Source organism: Heterocephalus glaber, unplaced genomic scaffold (genome assembly GCF_053883595.1).
Source record: "Heterocephalus glaber isolate CG9 unplaced genomic scaffold, H.glaber_assembly_v1.0 deba00001561, whole genome shotgun sequence".
Classification (NCBI taxonomy): domain Eukaryota; kingdom Metazoa; phylum Chordata; class Mammalia; order Rodentia; family Bathyergidae; genus Heterocephalus; species Heterocephalus glaber.
In genome coordinates this window covers 13,425,907-13,440,730 of record NW_028258349.1, presented here as the reverse complement: position 1 = coordinate 13,440,730, position 14,824 = coordinate 13,425,907, and the positions used below count along the sequence as shown (strand labels likewise).

The 14,824-nt window shown below is 39.9% G+C and overlaps 2 protein-coding genes across 2 annotated transcripts in view; one reads left to right on the top strand and one right to left on the bottom strand.

Moving 5' to 3' along the window:
* LOC147824023 (uncharacterized) overlaps positions 1-14,824 on the bottom strand; it is an 89,427-nt gene that overhangs the window by 2,002 nt on the left and 72,601 nt on the right. The window lies entirely within an intron of this gene.
* Positions 752-14,824, top strand: part of LOC101697181 (uncharacterized) — a 35,307-nt gene continuing 21,234 nt past the window's right edge. The window contains exons 1-3 of the mRNA XM_013077391.3: positions 752-1,046; positions 3,223-3,276; positions 12,501-12,627. Of these exons, the coding sequence (XP_012932845.1) occupies positions 945-1,046; positions 3,223-3,276; positions 12,501-12,627 (283 nt within the window). The 5' untranslated portion in view covers positions 752-944. The remainder of the gene's footprint in view (positions 1,047-3,222; positions 3,277-12,500; positions 12,628-14,824) is intronic.

Here is a 14,824-nt window from a genome sequence, read left to right as displayed (position 1 = left end):
TTTACAACTTGGTAATTATAGTCAGTAAAATAAATGATATACTGACAAAAATTTGAGTGAACTCATTTTAAAAACCTATGGTGTAGTCATATTTAAAAATACAACAGTAGATCTCATAAGCAGTACTTGTTTGGAGTTTTGATTTTGTGTAATTCAGAATAAAAGATACTTTGTGTGTAATGAGGTAAAGGGCAACAGCCTGATCCTGAGATGAACAGATTCAAAGAGTTTAAAGAGTGTTTTTGCCAAAACATTTTAAGATCACCCATCCTAAAGGACAACTGCAAGACCACTATATGTGTCCCCAACCCCAGACTGCAATGCTTCTTAGAGTCTGCACTCTATTTTCTCTAAGTCCCTACTTATTTAATTCTGCCTAATAAAACCATTCTCTGCCTTTCACTGAAGTCCTGAAATTCTATATGGAAACCTCATATTAGCCAGCAGAGTAGGTCTAAGGACTTCAGGTGACATTCCCTCAATCGTTGGCCGTCTCCCAGGCCTCCGACCGTGGGAGCCTGGGCTGGAAATCCACACATGTTAAGCCTTAAGAGGCAACCACGTCCTCTGCTCTGGCCAGAAGCTGCTGACGCGAGGTGCGGAGCGCGGCGGCTGCAAAGGCCTCCGGGAATGTAGTCCAGTGCTCCAAGATAACAGCCACCAGAGATGTGTCGTGCAAAAGCTCTTTCCACACGCCTGATCCCGGAACAAAAGACTCAGAAATTACAGGGGACACTAGCTCATGTTCTGTAAGAGGTTCCCCTGAATTCGAATCATACTTATGCTTTTCTTCTGAGATTACCTACTTCTCTTTAGAAGCGCACTCTTGGTCAGTGAAGGTCTCGCGGGAAGTTCTTTAGAATGCAGTGCATTCTGGGAAATGTAGTGCCCTGCGAGCACCGAAAAATGGCAGAACTGACTGGAAGGATGTTGTTCGGGATCTTATGACCGCCCCAGCGGACGTAATGAGTACCTGCCCAGACAGCGCTCTGTTGTCGTCGGAGGACGCTCACGCGTCCGGGTGTAATGTGTGCTTTTGTGTAGGGGTGAGTCTGGCTACTTATTCTAAGCAGTTGGAGTCAGGAGGTAGGCCTGTGCTTTTTGGATGCTAGGCTGCCTGCTGGCCGAGTGTAGGGGACGCATTCGGAACCCGGGATGGGGCTGGAAATGCACGCAGATACCATCTGAAGGCCTTGCGGCTGGGCGGGTGTAGCAGAAGTGAATAGCTGCAGGGAGGACACGCCCGTGTGAAAGTAAGAGCGCGTGCGCGACCATCAGAACGTGGGTGACAGATTCGCGAATTCGGCTCCCTCTCTTGCACTGTGAAGCAGGGGGAAAGTAATGGTATTTGTTTGAAGTCGGTTTACTCGAATATTTGGAAAGATAAAGCTAAATAATAGATGTGATAGCAGTATAAAACAGGGTTTCTGTTTACCAGACAAGGTTTATTACAGAAAATATCCATTGTGACTTTTTTTTTTTTGGTTCCGGGGATCGAACTGAGAACCTTGCACTTGCAAAGCAGGTGCGGTGCCGCTGAGCTAAATCCCCGGCCTTTGTTTTTTTAAGACAGGGTCTTACTGGGTAGTGCAGACCAGCCTTGCGCTCACTATGTTGCTCAGGCTGGCCTGGAACCTACGACAATCCTTCAGTCTCAGCCTAACATTGCTGAAATCTCAGTGGGTATGTTCTTGCAATGAACAACAGTCTTTGACTCAATAAATTTTGAGACAATCTCTTTTTCTTTCTTTCTTTTTTTTTTTTTTTTGAGACGGTCTCACTGTGTAGTCCACATGTAACCAGGCTAGTTTTGAATTCATGTAATCTTCCTGAGTGCTGGGATTCCAGGCATCTGTCACCAAGTCTGGCCCCATGAAACAGTCTTTTGATTACTGTTAGGGTTTTTTTTCCTGTACTTTTACTTTTATCCTACTGTACCTTTCTGTACACGTAATTTTAAAAAATCCAATTTGATAATGTTTGCCTTTTATTTGGTGCATTAATTTCCAATGACTGCAGTTAAAAAACTACCACAACTTGGTGATTTAAGACAATGGCAACTTATTCTTTCTAGACCATAGGAAAAGTATAAATTCTATTTCACTGGGCCAAACGAAGGTGTTAGCAGGATTGTAATGCCTCTGGAGGTGCAAAGGGAGAATCTACTCCATGCTGCTTCTCCAACTTCTTGTGACTCCTGATTCTCTGGCTTTTGGCTGTGTCAGTCACTTCATTCATTCATTTATTCATTCATGGTATAGGGGATCGAACTGAGGGTCTTCACACTACGCTGTAATCCTAGCACTTGGGAGGCTGAGGCAGGAGGATCACAAGTTAAAGTTTTGTCTGAGCAATGTAGTGACTTAGACTGTCTCAAAATAAAAAATAAAATGTAGCTCAGTTTAAAGGCCCTCTGTTTAATACCTAGTATTGGGGGCTGGGGATTTAGCTCAGTGGTTCTGTCACCTGCCTTGCAAGCGCAAGGTCCCAAGTTCAGTCCCCAGTACCAAAAAAAAAAAAATTAAATAAAATACCTAGTATCCTCCCATACAACCCCCCCGCCGGAAATCTAAAAGTATAGGCTTAATAAAAATGTATCAATATCAGTTCATTAATTGATTTGTTAATTTTGATAAGCATTCTATCATAATAATAGGGTAAACTAGGTATGGGATATACTATAACACTTTTGGGGTGATGTGCAGAGTTCTTTATAGATTAGGCATGGCATAATTACTGTCCCTATAGGAATAGAGGGTGTTGAATGAGGTGTGGTTTTATGGGATGAGGTTAGGGTTGGGGAAGAGATTAATATGGGATGGGGTATGAGGTAGGGGAAGTGAAAGTAATAGTGATTAACCATGAGTCACACTCTAGCCTTCGGCTAGAATTTTATTTTTTATTTTGGTTTTTGTGGCATTGAGGTTGGAACCCAAGGCTTTGACTATGCAAGGCAAGTGCTCTACCACTTGGGTAGAATTCTAGAGCTGGAGGAGAACCCACATGAAGAAGGAGAGACACTTGAGAGAGTCTCCAGGAATAGAATTCCCTTGTGGTGGGTCTTTGGGGAGGGAGGTGGAGAAAATTACTCTGGAAAGTAGGTCTCTTGACTTTCATTTTTATACAGTGGCAGAGGGCATGGACAGCAGGTCTTAGTTAATGTAGAGACAGAACTAATTTCTCCTAATTCCATTTTTCTTCTCCAATTCTGTATTTTTCTAGGAGCAACTTGAGCAGGGAAGCATGGCTACTGTGGATCAAAAAACTATGTTCAAGGTGAGGTGAAATTTCTTACTTCTAGTAACCACTTTGTTTTTTCTGAAATGTGCTTTCTACTTTATAACAGTAACTATCTCAGTGGCAGAGAAAGTGACTAAGTCAGATTTAGAGTTTTGCTGATTCCTGAGATGTCCTCAAGCCATCTTTACTATTGTTCTGATGTAAAGTACAATAGTACCTCAGTTCCTGAACTTAATTCGTTCCATCATTCCAGGATGGCCACATTCACGTTCATGTGGGTAAGATGGCCACAATGGTGTTTGTCACCCAATGCAGAGTTTGAGTACAGAAGCAAATTTCCGCCAAACGCTTCTTTTTCCAAACTGAATTGTTCTTGAACAGAAGCATTTGTGAACCAAGGTATTACTGTACTTGGCTTTTAATGCTAACCTTCTTAGCATCCAAACTCTCTAAGGCACCAAGTTTTCAGGTTCTTCCTTTCTGGCTAAATTTCACCTCATTCAGCTCTGGATTTTGCTCCCGATTCTCATTATGGATCTTGCTAAAAGCAGTAAGTAGTACACCCATGCTATACCCTGAATGTTGAGCTGCCTCGAAATTTCTTCTGTCAGATTAATTAGTCTCCCATGCTTAACCATTTAACAGTTTATCCTGAGCATCACTTGGGCAGCAAGTTTTGTTTATGTACTATCCCAAGTGTCTCTAGGGCAGATATCATTTCAACCAGTCAATTCTTGTATTGAATGAATTTGATAAAATTGTCATTTTATATTTCTTATTATATTATCTTATACAAATTAATAAAAAAATATTAAAGTTTTGGTCATTCTGTATTTAAATAATTGAACTGGTAAGTGGTTAAATTCAGTCTTTGGCAAAGTCTCAGGACATGAATAAAATGCAGACAAATTGTGCCAGAGCATACTACATGGTCTCAAATACAAATGCCAATGCCAGTATTCCCAACTGAAACCTCCTGAGCCTGATCATTACTGTCAGCATTTCTATTAGCATTCTAGTCTTCTGAATTCTAATCAGATTCTCTCATCAAGTTTAGCTTACAGCATGTTAGAGCTTCTCTGTCTGGCATCTCCAGATCTTTCCAAACTCTTCCCACAAACCAGTTCCAAAGGCTTTTGAACCACATGGCCAGGTATATTCTTGGCTGTGGCCCCACTTTTGGTACCAACATCTGTCTTAGTCACTTGGCCTCATTGGTGGGACAAAATACTGGACACCTGCAACTTTCAGGAGGGGAGGTTTATTTTGATTCATGGTCACAATTTGTGGTCGTAGGCTATCTTCAAGGCAGAAATGGCATAGTATGAGGAGGAAAGCTGCTTACATCATGGTGGCCAGGGAGGAGAGAGAGAAGGCAGGATCTGAGGAAGGAAATATAACCTTCCAGGTCACATTCTCCATGAGCACCTCCTACCAGGACTCACCTCCTAACACCAAGTCAGTTATAGTGTCCCCATGATCCAGTCACCTTCCAAACACATGAGGCTTTTGAGGAACATTTCAGATCAAACAATAATAGTAACTAAGTCCCATCTGAGATTTACCAACATGATTTTTTATTTCACAAATTTGCTTGGATTACGAAAGGTAATATGCCTCTTTTTTTTTTGATTCAAGCATCATGTAGGCCATGTGGGACTCTCAATGTCTGTGTGTACTTGAGAAATTTACTTAACTTCTCTCAATTTCCTTTTCCATAAAACAGATGGATTAATGGCACTCACCTATAGGTTTGCTATAATGACCAAACTGATGTAAGACCTTTTGAAAAAGTTGGCACATAAAGTACACTCAATTTATATAAGCTATTATTATTTTGTGTATTAAGTTTTCTATGGATCAGGAAAAATGAAAGTATAAAATTGTGGTAGATATTTGAAAATAAGAAAAGAGATAGGTACTCAAGTGATTATAGGAGTTTTGTTTTTGTTTTTGTTTTGGTACCAGAGATTGAACTTGGGTCCTTGTGCTTGTCCAGCAGAATTATAGGAGTTTTTAATCTGCAAATCATTTACTTCATATATTGACTATAAATCCTTTGACAAGTTTTTTACTATAGAAGGGGTATATGATTATTTCCTCTTAGGGGAACTGGATCCCTGTTACGGGATGTCTACTACTTTTATTTCAATCAGAAACTCATTTTCTTTTTCTCTTCTGTTTAATTGCCTTCCATGTACAAAATTTAAAAATATGTTTGTGCACAGCATACTGTGGCATGTTGGACTTGCTTCGGTTTTATTTTGTCTATTATAACCAGAGATCTTTTTGTGCATCTGGCCATCCAGGTTTGTAGTTACTAAGTAAATCAGTCCATTGGTGTATGCCACCTGCCCTGATTGCCCAGTAGACAGTAATTCCCTCAAATTCCTTCCCAAAGCATATGCTACTATTAAGTAGATTATAACCTGAAAAATAAGAGTCCAAAGATCCTGACCAGTTGTTAGAGTTCAACACAGTCATTTTCAGTTGGTCCTGTTTATCGATTGCACAATGAGAATGTATCCCAGAATGATATCCTGCAGGGTTTTTTTTTTTAATTCTTTTATCCTGCAGGTTTGTAGACTTCCATTTGACTGTGTCAGCTTCCAAAATTAGAGATGGTCTCAGCAAACATATGACTTCATCCTTTTGGGCATCTGGGTAATTGTGCTTAGAGATAATTTGATTCTCTTTTTCTGAGCCTCTCTCAAGGCACCAGTGTAACATTGGATTTCCCACATGTATAACCCACATATTTATTCATTCCTTTACTGTCAGGTGCTGTAGCTCCTTCTTTCTGTTTGACATTGGTTTTTACCTAGACTTTTCCATCTTTAGAAATTAGCTTCAGCCAAATTGATGGCATCAGAATGAGTCTACAAGAGCTGACTCATCATTCCATTCTCATTTTACAAGGTAAGGTTACTTAGGTATAGAAGTAAGGGCTACCTCGACCACTAGGCAATATACTTGTATTCACTGTCATTCTATTTTACCAGATAGTCTGCAAAGACAGTCCATCCCTTTAAGACCTTGGGAATTCTGACATATAGGTTTAAAGGTAAAGTTACAGTTTCTTATTTTGGGATCGTCTCTGCCTCTGTCACTTGGAGTTGTACTTCTGGTTCCAGGTCCACTGTGTCAGGTGGGGAAGAGAAAATTTGAGGTGATGTGGGGAAGATTTGTCCATCTGTATCACATTCTCCCCCAGAGCCTCTTCCTTTGTCCTCAAGGGAAGTGAAGGAATCTCTCTAGCAGGAACTCTGCCTTGGTTTCCCTCATCTTCAGTGTGAGCACACAATTAAGGCATGTAAGGCAGCTCTTCAGTCAGCAGGTGTATCACTCTCCTGTACCCATTCTCCATCAACCCCCTACTTTGAGGATGATCATCAGCATGGTAATGTAACCAGGTCCCTCCTGTGCTGTGATCTAGGTCATTGTTTTGGGGCAGTGAAGTTTGAAGCTGACAAAACAGCATTCAGCAAGCAGTGGGGAATGACCAAGTGTATGTTTAATAGAAAGAAGGGCCAGGGATTTAGCTCAGTGGTGCCACTGCCTGCCTGGCAAGCGCAAGGTCCTGAGTTTGATCCCCGGTACCAAAAAAAAAAAAAAAAAAAAAGAAAGAAGAAAAACTCTCTGCTTATAAGGCAGGGGTTCCATATCTGTTGGCTTTTTACACAGTTTTTTGTATAGGTGAATGTGACAGAAAGCAGGGATACTCCTGCTTGCAGGTAGGCCTTTGATGTCTGGAAAGCAAGCTGCTTTGTTTGCATTTCACTTTCTCTAGGGATTTTCCCTTTTGTTTAGGGACCTGTTCTTTGTCTCTTGTAGTTCTATTAGACCCTGACAGTCAGTTTGCTGAAGTTAATTATTCTGGCCTTTTGGTATGTTAACTCACTAAAGCTCTGACTTTTAGTTTACTTCAGGTTAACTATTCAGGACCTGTACCCTATCTGCCTAACTTCCTATCTCCTGGCTTTAGTAAATGCTTTTGATGTGAGCTTTATTTGCACACTGTCAGACACTGTGAGGCATAAAACTGTCCTTTGGTCTGAAGAAGTGTAGCATGGTGATCAGAATTGGCACATTCTCTTCTATTCGAGTCATTGTGTGGTATTTTGACCATTTATATCAATCTCCAAGTAAGCAAAAACCTTCCTAGGGTAAATATCTATTCCTATCAGCATCCATCTGTAGCCTCTGATCTGATGGGAGCAGCCATCTCATCTAGTCTCTATCTACATCTCTGTGGAGCCTTCCTCAAAGGATTAAGTCCTATCTTGTTCTTCAGTTTCTTTTCTTTTTTTGTGGTACTGCAGATTGAACCCAGGGCCTCCCACATACTAGGCAAGAGCTCTACCAATGATCTACATCCCCAGTCCTTTTTACTTTTTTTTTTAAGATAGAGTTGTCACTAAATTGCCTGGGACAGACTTGAACTTATGATCCTCCTGTTTCAGCCTGCCAAGTAGTTTGCATTACAGATAAGTGCCATCATGCCTGGCTTATTTTTCAGTTTCTGATATTATCATATCATCAAATGAATGCATTGTTATGCTCAGGACCTATGTCAAGTCCATTTTTTTCCTGACCAAATTGTAACAGTAAGCTGGTGAGTTTGAATAACCCTGTGGCAATACAGTAAACATAATTTGAGAACTTTCTTATATAAAGGGAAACTGTAGTTGACCTTTCACTATCAAGATCAAGAAAAAAGTATTTGCAAGATTAGTTACTGAGTACTGGTATCTTTTAGCTTGTTATGCTATTTTCATTGTTGAATCATATCTAGGACTGCTCATACTATAGATGGTACTCCTTTATTTAAGCCTTGATAATCTGTTAGTCTCCATGAGCTAGCCCTTTTCATAGGCTACACAAGGCTATTATACAAGGAATTTGTTGGTACCAGCACTTCAACTTCTAACATTATTATTATTTTTTTTTTTGGTACCGGTGGTGGAACTCAGGACCTTGTGCTTGTGAGGCAGGGAGTGGCATCACTGAGCTAAATCCCTGGCCCAACTTCTAACATTATTGATTAAAGTGTTATCTCATATATCCATTAGGCATTCTATCCTGTTTCAAATTAACCTATATGGGCCTGAGTAATTCTGTAAGTTCCTGTATAGTGTTTTCTGTTAACACTGCTCAAGGGCAAACTTATATGCCTTTAGATTTATAGAATTAGGTAGAAGAAGCATAGCAGAAGTGTCCCCCAGTCAGACATTATATCCTCTCTAATTATAAACTCAGAGAAGGAGATGCAACTGCTACATGTAAGGTACATTTAACTATTCCATTTTTCATCCAAATTTTCACTTTAATTCTGTTGACCATTGCATTCCTGTGTCCTCTCACACACACACCCCCAGTCAAACTCAGGACCTTGTACTTGCCAGACAGGCGCAGCACCAATGAGCAACATCCCTGGCCCTTCTGTGTCTTCTCAATCTAACCATAGTTCCTGTTAGGGCTTCACCAATGCATTTTAGAATCATAATGTTTTGGGCTTCTATGTCAACAAGATCCTAAAAAGTCTTTCCCATCCCTGACCATTAACTACACATTATGTGAGCTCAGATTTCTCACTGTCATCTTCATCTTTCAGCCTTTTTCACTTACTTCAAAGTAGGGCAACTAGTACATATTTCTTTAGGGCTTTTTTTGGTTTGTTTATTTGTTTCTAGTACTGGGGCTTGAACCAAAGGCTAGCTGTCCTGCTCTCTCTCTCTCTTTTTTGTTTTTTGTTTTTTGAGACAGGGTCTCGCTATGTAGTTCGGGCTGGCCTCCAACTCACTGTGATCTTCCTGCCTCAGGCTGTCAAATGCTGAGATTATAGGCATGTGCTAACACACCTGGAAACCCAGGGCTCCCTTACTGAGCTATATTCCTGGCCCTTTTTAAAATTTTTGGGTCAGTATCATGCTAAATTGCTAGGTTACGCAGGCTGGGATTGAACTTGCAATCCTGCTTCAGTTTCCCACAGTGCTAATTTTACAGGCAGGTATCACCATGCCTGGTTTGTTGAGGGCATTTCAATGTTAGGGGATCAGCACAGGGTCCTTTTGGTCCCCCCAACCTCTGATGGTGCTGGTGAGACCTTTCTTTTGACTTCATCAGTGTCCACTTTATTCAACCCATCTTTTAACAAACATTTAGATTTACACACTGCTGGGATGCATTCTTTTACTATCTTCTTTGTCTTTTCCCATTCTCTTTTGAATCACTCTGATTTTCTTGGAGGTAAATGAACCTATGGTAGGTTTTATCCAGTCACCCGGCTGACTTTCCTCTTGGAGACAATCTGTGTTGTACCTGCATTGTATACAGCCAGATTAGTTGTTCAGTGGTAATCCAGGGGTCCAGCATCAGACTAAACATACTCCTCCCTTCTTCAGCATTCAAAAACACAGATTTGGGCCGGGGATTTAGCTCAGTGGTTTCACTGCCTAATGCACAACTGCAAGGACCTGAGTTTGATCCCCAGTACCAAAAAACAAAACAAAAACACAGATTCCTCCTCAGTTACTCTCACAATCCATTTTAGTAAAGGTTCTTCAGGAAGCTGCTGACGTCAGTGTACAAAATGAGACCATTCATTCATGCTGTGCCCTCTGGCTTCAGTAGTTTCTTGGTTTTGCCCTCCCTTCTGCTGCTTGGTCTCCTCTTTTGTTGATCAGAGGTGTGCTATCTGTTGTTCCAGTGCATTTGTTCCTTTTAACAACAGCTGTGAACCTAAGGGCCATAGCTCAGGTCAGCCAAAGTCTGACTGTGATGCAGCACCAGGATTCACCTCAAAATCTTTTTAAATTTTTGCTACTGCAGATACACCAAATAAGGGATTGCAGTTTTAGCCTGTTTCTCATTATTTTACAGTATTTTCTCTGTGTATCTAGCAAGACAACATCTTGGGAATTGGGTCTATTATTTCTCAGTTTCTTTGATAACTATTATCTCTAGTAATTCATTGTAGTACTGCTACTGTCTTACACCAAACTGTGATTCATTCGCCATCCAAGTATAAAAGGTTCATCAACCTCCACTCGCTCATATTTTTTTTTCTAAGTGTTATCTTTCAGTGAGTTAGGTTCCTTTCTGATGCCAGCTGTGTTGAGTGTCCCCAAGAGCACTCTCAGACTCAGTGACTTTTGGTTGGACTTGCAGGACTCAGACAATATGCTATCCTCACAGTTGTGATTTATTTTTCTGAAAAGATGCTGATTAAAATCAGGAAAGGAAAAAGTACATGAGATTAAAGCCCAGGAGAAAGCAGTCACAAGTGTGTCATCCTAGTGGAAAGGGATGGTGACATGTTTATTTTCCCAGTTGTGATGTGTGATATATTGTCAACAAGGGGAACTTACCCAATGCTGTGTCCAGGTGTTTGTCTGGTACTGGGGATTAAACACAGGACCTTCAGACTGAGCTGCATCTTCAGCCCATTTATTTTTTGAGACAAGTTCTTGCTCAGTTGCCCAGGGTGGGCTCAAACTTGGCAGTCCTCTTGACTCAGCCTCCCAGAGTACTGGAATTACAGACATGTACCACTATGCTCAGCTGTGACCAGGGTTCTTATTAGGGGTATATGCAGTGCCCACTGCTGACCTTAGCTGCTCCATCTCCATCTCCCTAGAGGACACACTAATATATCCCCAGGTCTAACACATATAAAACATTCTCATTAGGCAGGGTATTCAAGGCCTCAGATTATTTCCCAAAAGCCAATGAAAGACTGGTTCTTCCTGTGAAGAAGAGGGTGTTGAGCTTAAAGCTCCAACACCTGAGCTTAAAGCTTCAACACCTGTTGAAGGTGTGAGCTTAAAGCTCCAGGCCTTCTGAGTTAGCCCTTTACTGTACAAAAACCACATGTTCAGCATAATAATAATGGAACTATTCTATTCTAATTTAGATTGTTTGCCTTACATTGCTTCCCAGTGAGTTTGATTAATAGAAATTTCCCAGGGTTACAGGTTTTATCTACTCCACAACATAGGATTGTTCAACAACAATGTGTGTTTAGTAATTTTTTATTTCTCCCTGTTGTGTTGTAAGGTTCTAGTTCTTCCTTGTTGCTTACTATAGAATACAGTGCCTTCTAGGAAAGCCTTTAAAAATATTCTTATATGAAGAACTAAAAAAAAATCAGACCCCCCAAATTCAAAGACCCAATTCAAAAATGGGCATCTGAAATGAACAGACATTTTTTAGACAAAGAAGTTAAAGCAGCAAATAAATATATGAAAAAATGTTCAACATCACTTGTCATTCAAGAGATGCAGATGAAAACAACACTGAGATTCCACCTCACCCCAGAAAGAATGGCTGCAATTAAGAAATCAACCAATAACAAATCCTGGCGGGGCTGTGGGGAGAAAGGAACCCTTCTGCATTGCTAGTGGGAGTGCAGACTGGTGCAACCACTGTGGAAATCAGTATGGAGATACCTCAAAGAACTAGGCTTAGAGGTCCCATTTGACCCAGCTATCCCCCTGCTGGGTATCTTTCCCAAAGAATTAAAAGAATCATACCACAGTGATATATGTGCACCCATGTTTATAGCGGCACAGTTCGTAATAGTGAAAGCTTGGAAATAGCCCAAGTGCCCATTAACTGGAAACTGGATAAAGAAGATGTGGTTTTTTTATAAAATGGAGTACTACTCAGCCTTAAAGAACAAGAAACTAGAGACATTTATAGCTAAATGGATGCATATTGCGGCCATACTCTTACGTGAAATAAATAGGACACACATGTGTAAATACCTAATAGTTTCTCTAGTGTGAGAAACTGAAAGTGTAATTAAGGATCCACATGGATGAAATTGCCTAATAAGATATTTCTCGGATTGTGTTTCCATCGCATGTCATATGACTGTATCAAAATTTAAATTAGGGAGAAGCTTGGCTTATGTGGAGTCTGCTAACTAACTGGAGTTTTTTTCCAGACCACTATTTTTTCAGTGTTGGTTTTGGGGATCTTTCTGAAACAAATCACATCCTCTGGTGTCTTGTTGGTGCTTGAGATGCTTTTTTAAGTTATATGGAAAAATGTTTTAAGTGCTTTTCAGTTTTGTTTTGGTTGAGTTCTGTTGTATTTGAATATTATTGTAGTTTTTTTCCCCTTGCATTGTTCTTCTTTGAATGGTTTTAATTTTTGTATGTGTGTTTGATAATAAAGTTATTTAAAAATATTATCATTCATGTGAAATATATTTTCTTTACTATTATATATGTTATATGAAATTTTCCTTTCAGGGATTGGTAATGTTTGAGGATGTGGCTATAGACTTCTCTAAGGAAGAGTGGGAATGCTTAGCCCCTTCTCAGAGAAACTTATACAGAGATGTGATGTTGGAGAACTACAACACCTTTATATCACTGGGTAAGTTCACCTGTTCCCTGTAATTCAAAAAGTGCTCTCTCCTTTGGGAATTCTTGGGTGTATTTGAAGTGAGAGGGAATTTTTTTTTTTTTTTTGGTACTGGGGATTGAACTCGGGTCCTTGTGCGTTCAAGGCAGGCAGCGGCACCACTGAGCTAAATCCCCAGCCCAAGAGAGGGAATATTTTGAGAGGGATTAATAAAAATGTCTTTTACTATAATAATTTTTAAAAATTTTAAACATTCACTGTATTTTTAGGTCATACTTACCCATGTAAAATTCTGTTCTTCATTCCAAAAGATTATTTTGAGCTTGTTTTATTGGAATAGCATGCTTCTATTAGACACCTTATTTGTTAATCATCATTCACCTTCACAATGGCCCCTGCACTTTGTGTAACTTACTTTCCTTCTTGGTTGTTGAGGAGTTAGATTATGGTGGAGGTGAGGTAGGAGATTAGGGCTGGGGCAAACTGGGCAACCAAATGGGCTGAATGCATCAGAAAACCCATGGCTGACTAGTTGAGCAAGATGTTCTCCAAAAAAGTAGGCATGAGCAAAACATGAGGTCCAAAATGATTCTGGGCTTACAACTCCTCCTCAGGACCGTTCACAAGAACAATCAAAAAACCTATCCCTAATCCTTCATTTGACTTCAGTGCTGTTCATGGGACGAATTAGAAGATGCTAACCCTTCATTTACATACTGGTATAATCAATTAAAAGGCACTGTTTCTGATCCTTCATTTACATCTAGTGAGAAGCCAAGTGAGTTTTTGCATAGGACAATTGTCTAATGCTACATTTATATGTGGTGGGGGCCAATTCAGGTATTTTGGATACTAGAGGCTCCTTTCCCTTTATTCTCAGGCTGTTGCAAGCCTTCTTCACCACCCTACCCTTGCTTAGTAGAGTGTACTTCTTTCCACTTTCAATAAATCTATACCCTCGCTGTCTTTTCTGTATCTTGTTTAATTCTTTGTTCAGGACTTCAAGACCTGGAATGAAGTCCCCTGGGACCCTCATGCAGTTACAGAGGGACAAACAAAATAACCTGTAAGATTAGGAGATGATAATTCATCTAAAATTTAGGAAAACTCTCATCCTGGTCTATGTTTGGAAGGTATATTTCAGAAGTTTTGCATTTAATGTTGAAGGAATTTCACAGGAAGAACCATTGATTATGTCTTGAACCTTATTTTTCTTCCCAACATAACTAGAGTTAAAGCCCATGTGTATTTAAACTGCAGACTTCACCCTCCTCATTATTCTTGGGGGAGGGAGGTTAATTGTTCCCTGTGCTCCTTATGCTAGATTTTTTTTTTTTTTTGGTACTGGGGATTGAACTTGGGTCCTTGCACTTGTGCAGCAGGCAGCGAAACCACTGAGCTAAATCCCCAGCCCTCCTTATGCCAGATTAATAAGTCCATATTCCCATTTCTTTATTATCTTCTTATCTAAAAGTTTATCTGAATCTTTTTTTTTTTTGAGACAGGGTCTCATTATGTAGTTCTAGCTGTCCTTGAACTCACTATGTAGCCCAGGCTAGCCTCAAACTCACGGTAATCCTCCTGCCTCAGCCTCCCAAGTGCTAGCATTACAGGTGTGCATCACAATGCCTGGCCATTTTTTAAAAACTTTATTTTGAAATGATATTAAAAAATAAAACTACACTGCTCCAGGGATTTAGCTCAGCAGCACTGTGCCTGCCTTGCAAGTGCAAGGTACTGAGTTTGATCCCCGGTACCAAAAAAAAACCCTACCAAAAAACAGAAGAATTAAAACTACACAGTATGCAGCCAGATTTTCATAATGTTAAGTTTACATGAGCATAGTATAGTTATCTGAACCAGAAAATGGATATTGAGTAAATTTTATGGAATTAGCTATATACTTTATTTTAGAGGTCAGTCATTATCCTATAGTGTACTTGTACTGATCCAGCATTGCATATTGTAATTAGTTGTCATGTCACTGTAGGCCTCTAATCTTGGAAATTTACTTTTATATTCCTGACTTGACGCTTTGAATTGTGCTAACCTGTTGTTACATAGAATTTCCTGGCTTTTTAAGGTTTTTTTAATGATTAGATTAAGGTTATGTATTTTGGGCAAGATTACCACAGAAATGATGATAAGCATTTTTCAGTCCCTTATGTCAAAAGATATTGAACGCTTTATGTCTTGTCACTGATAATGC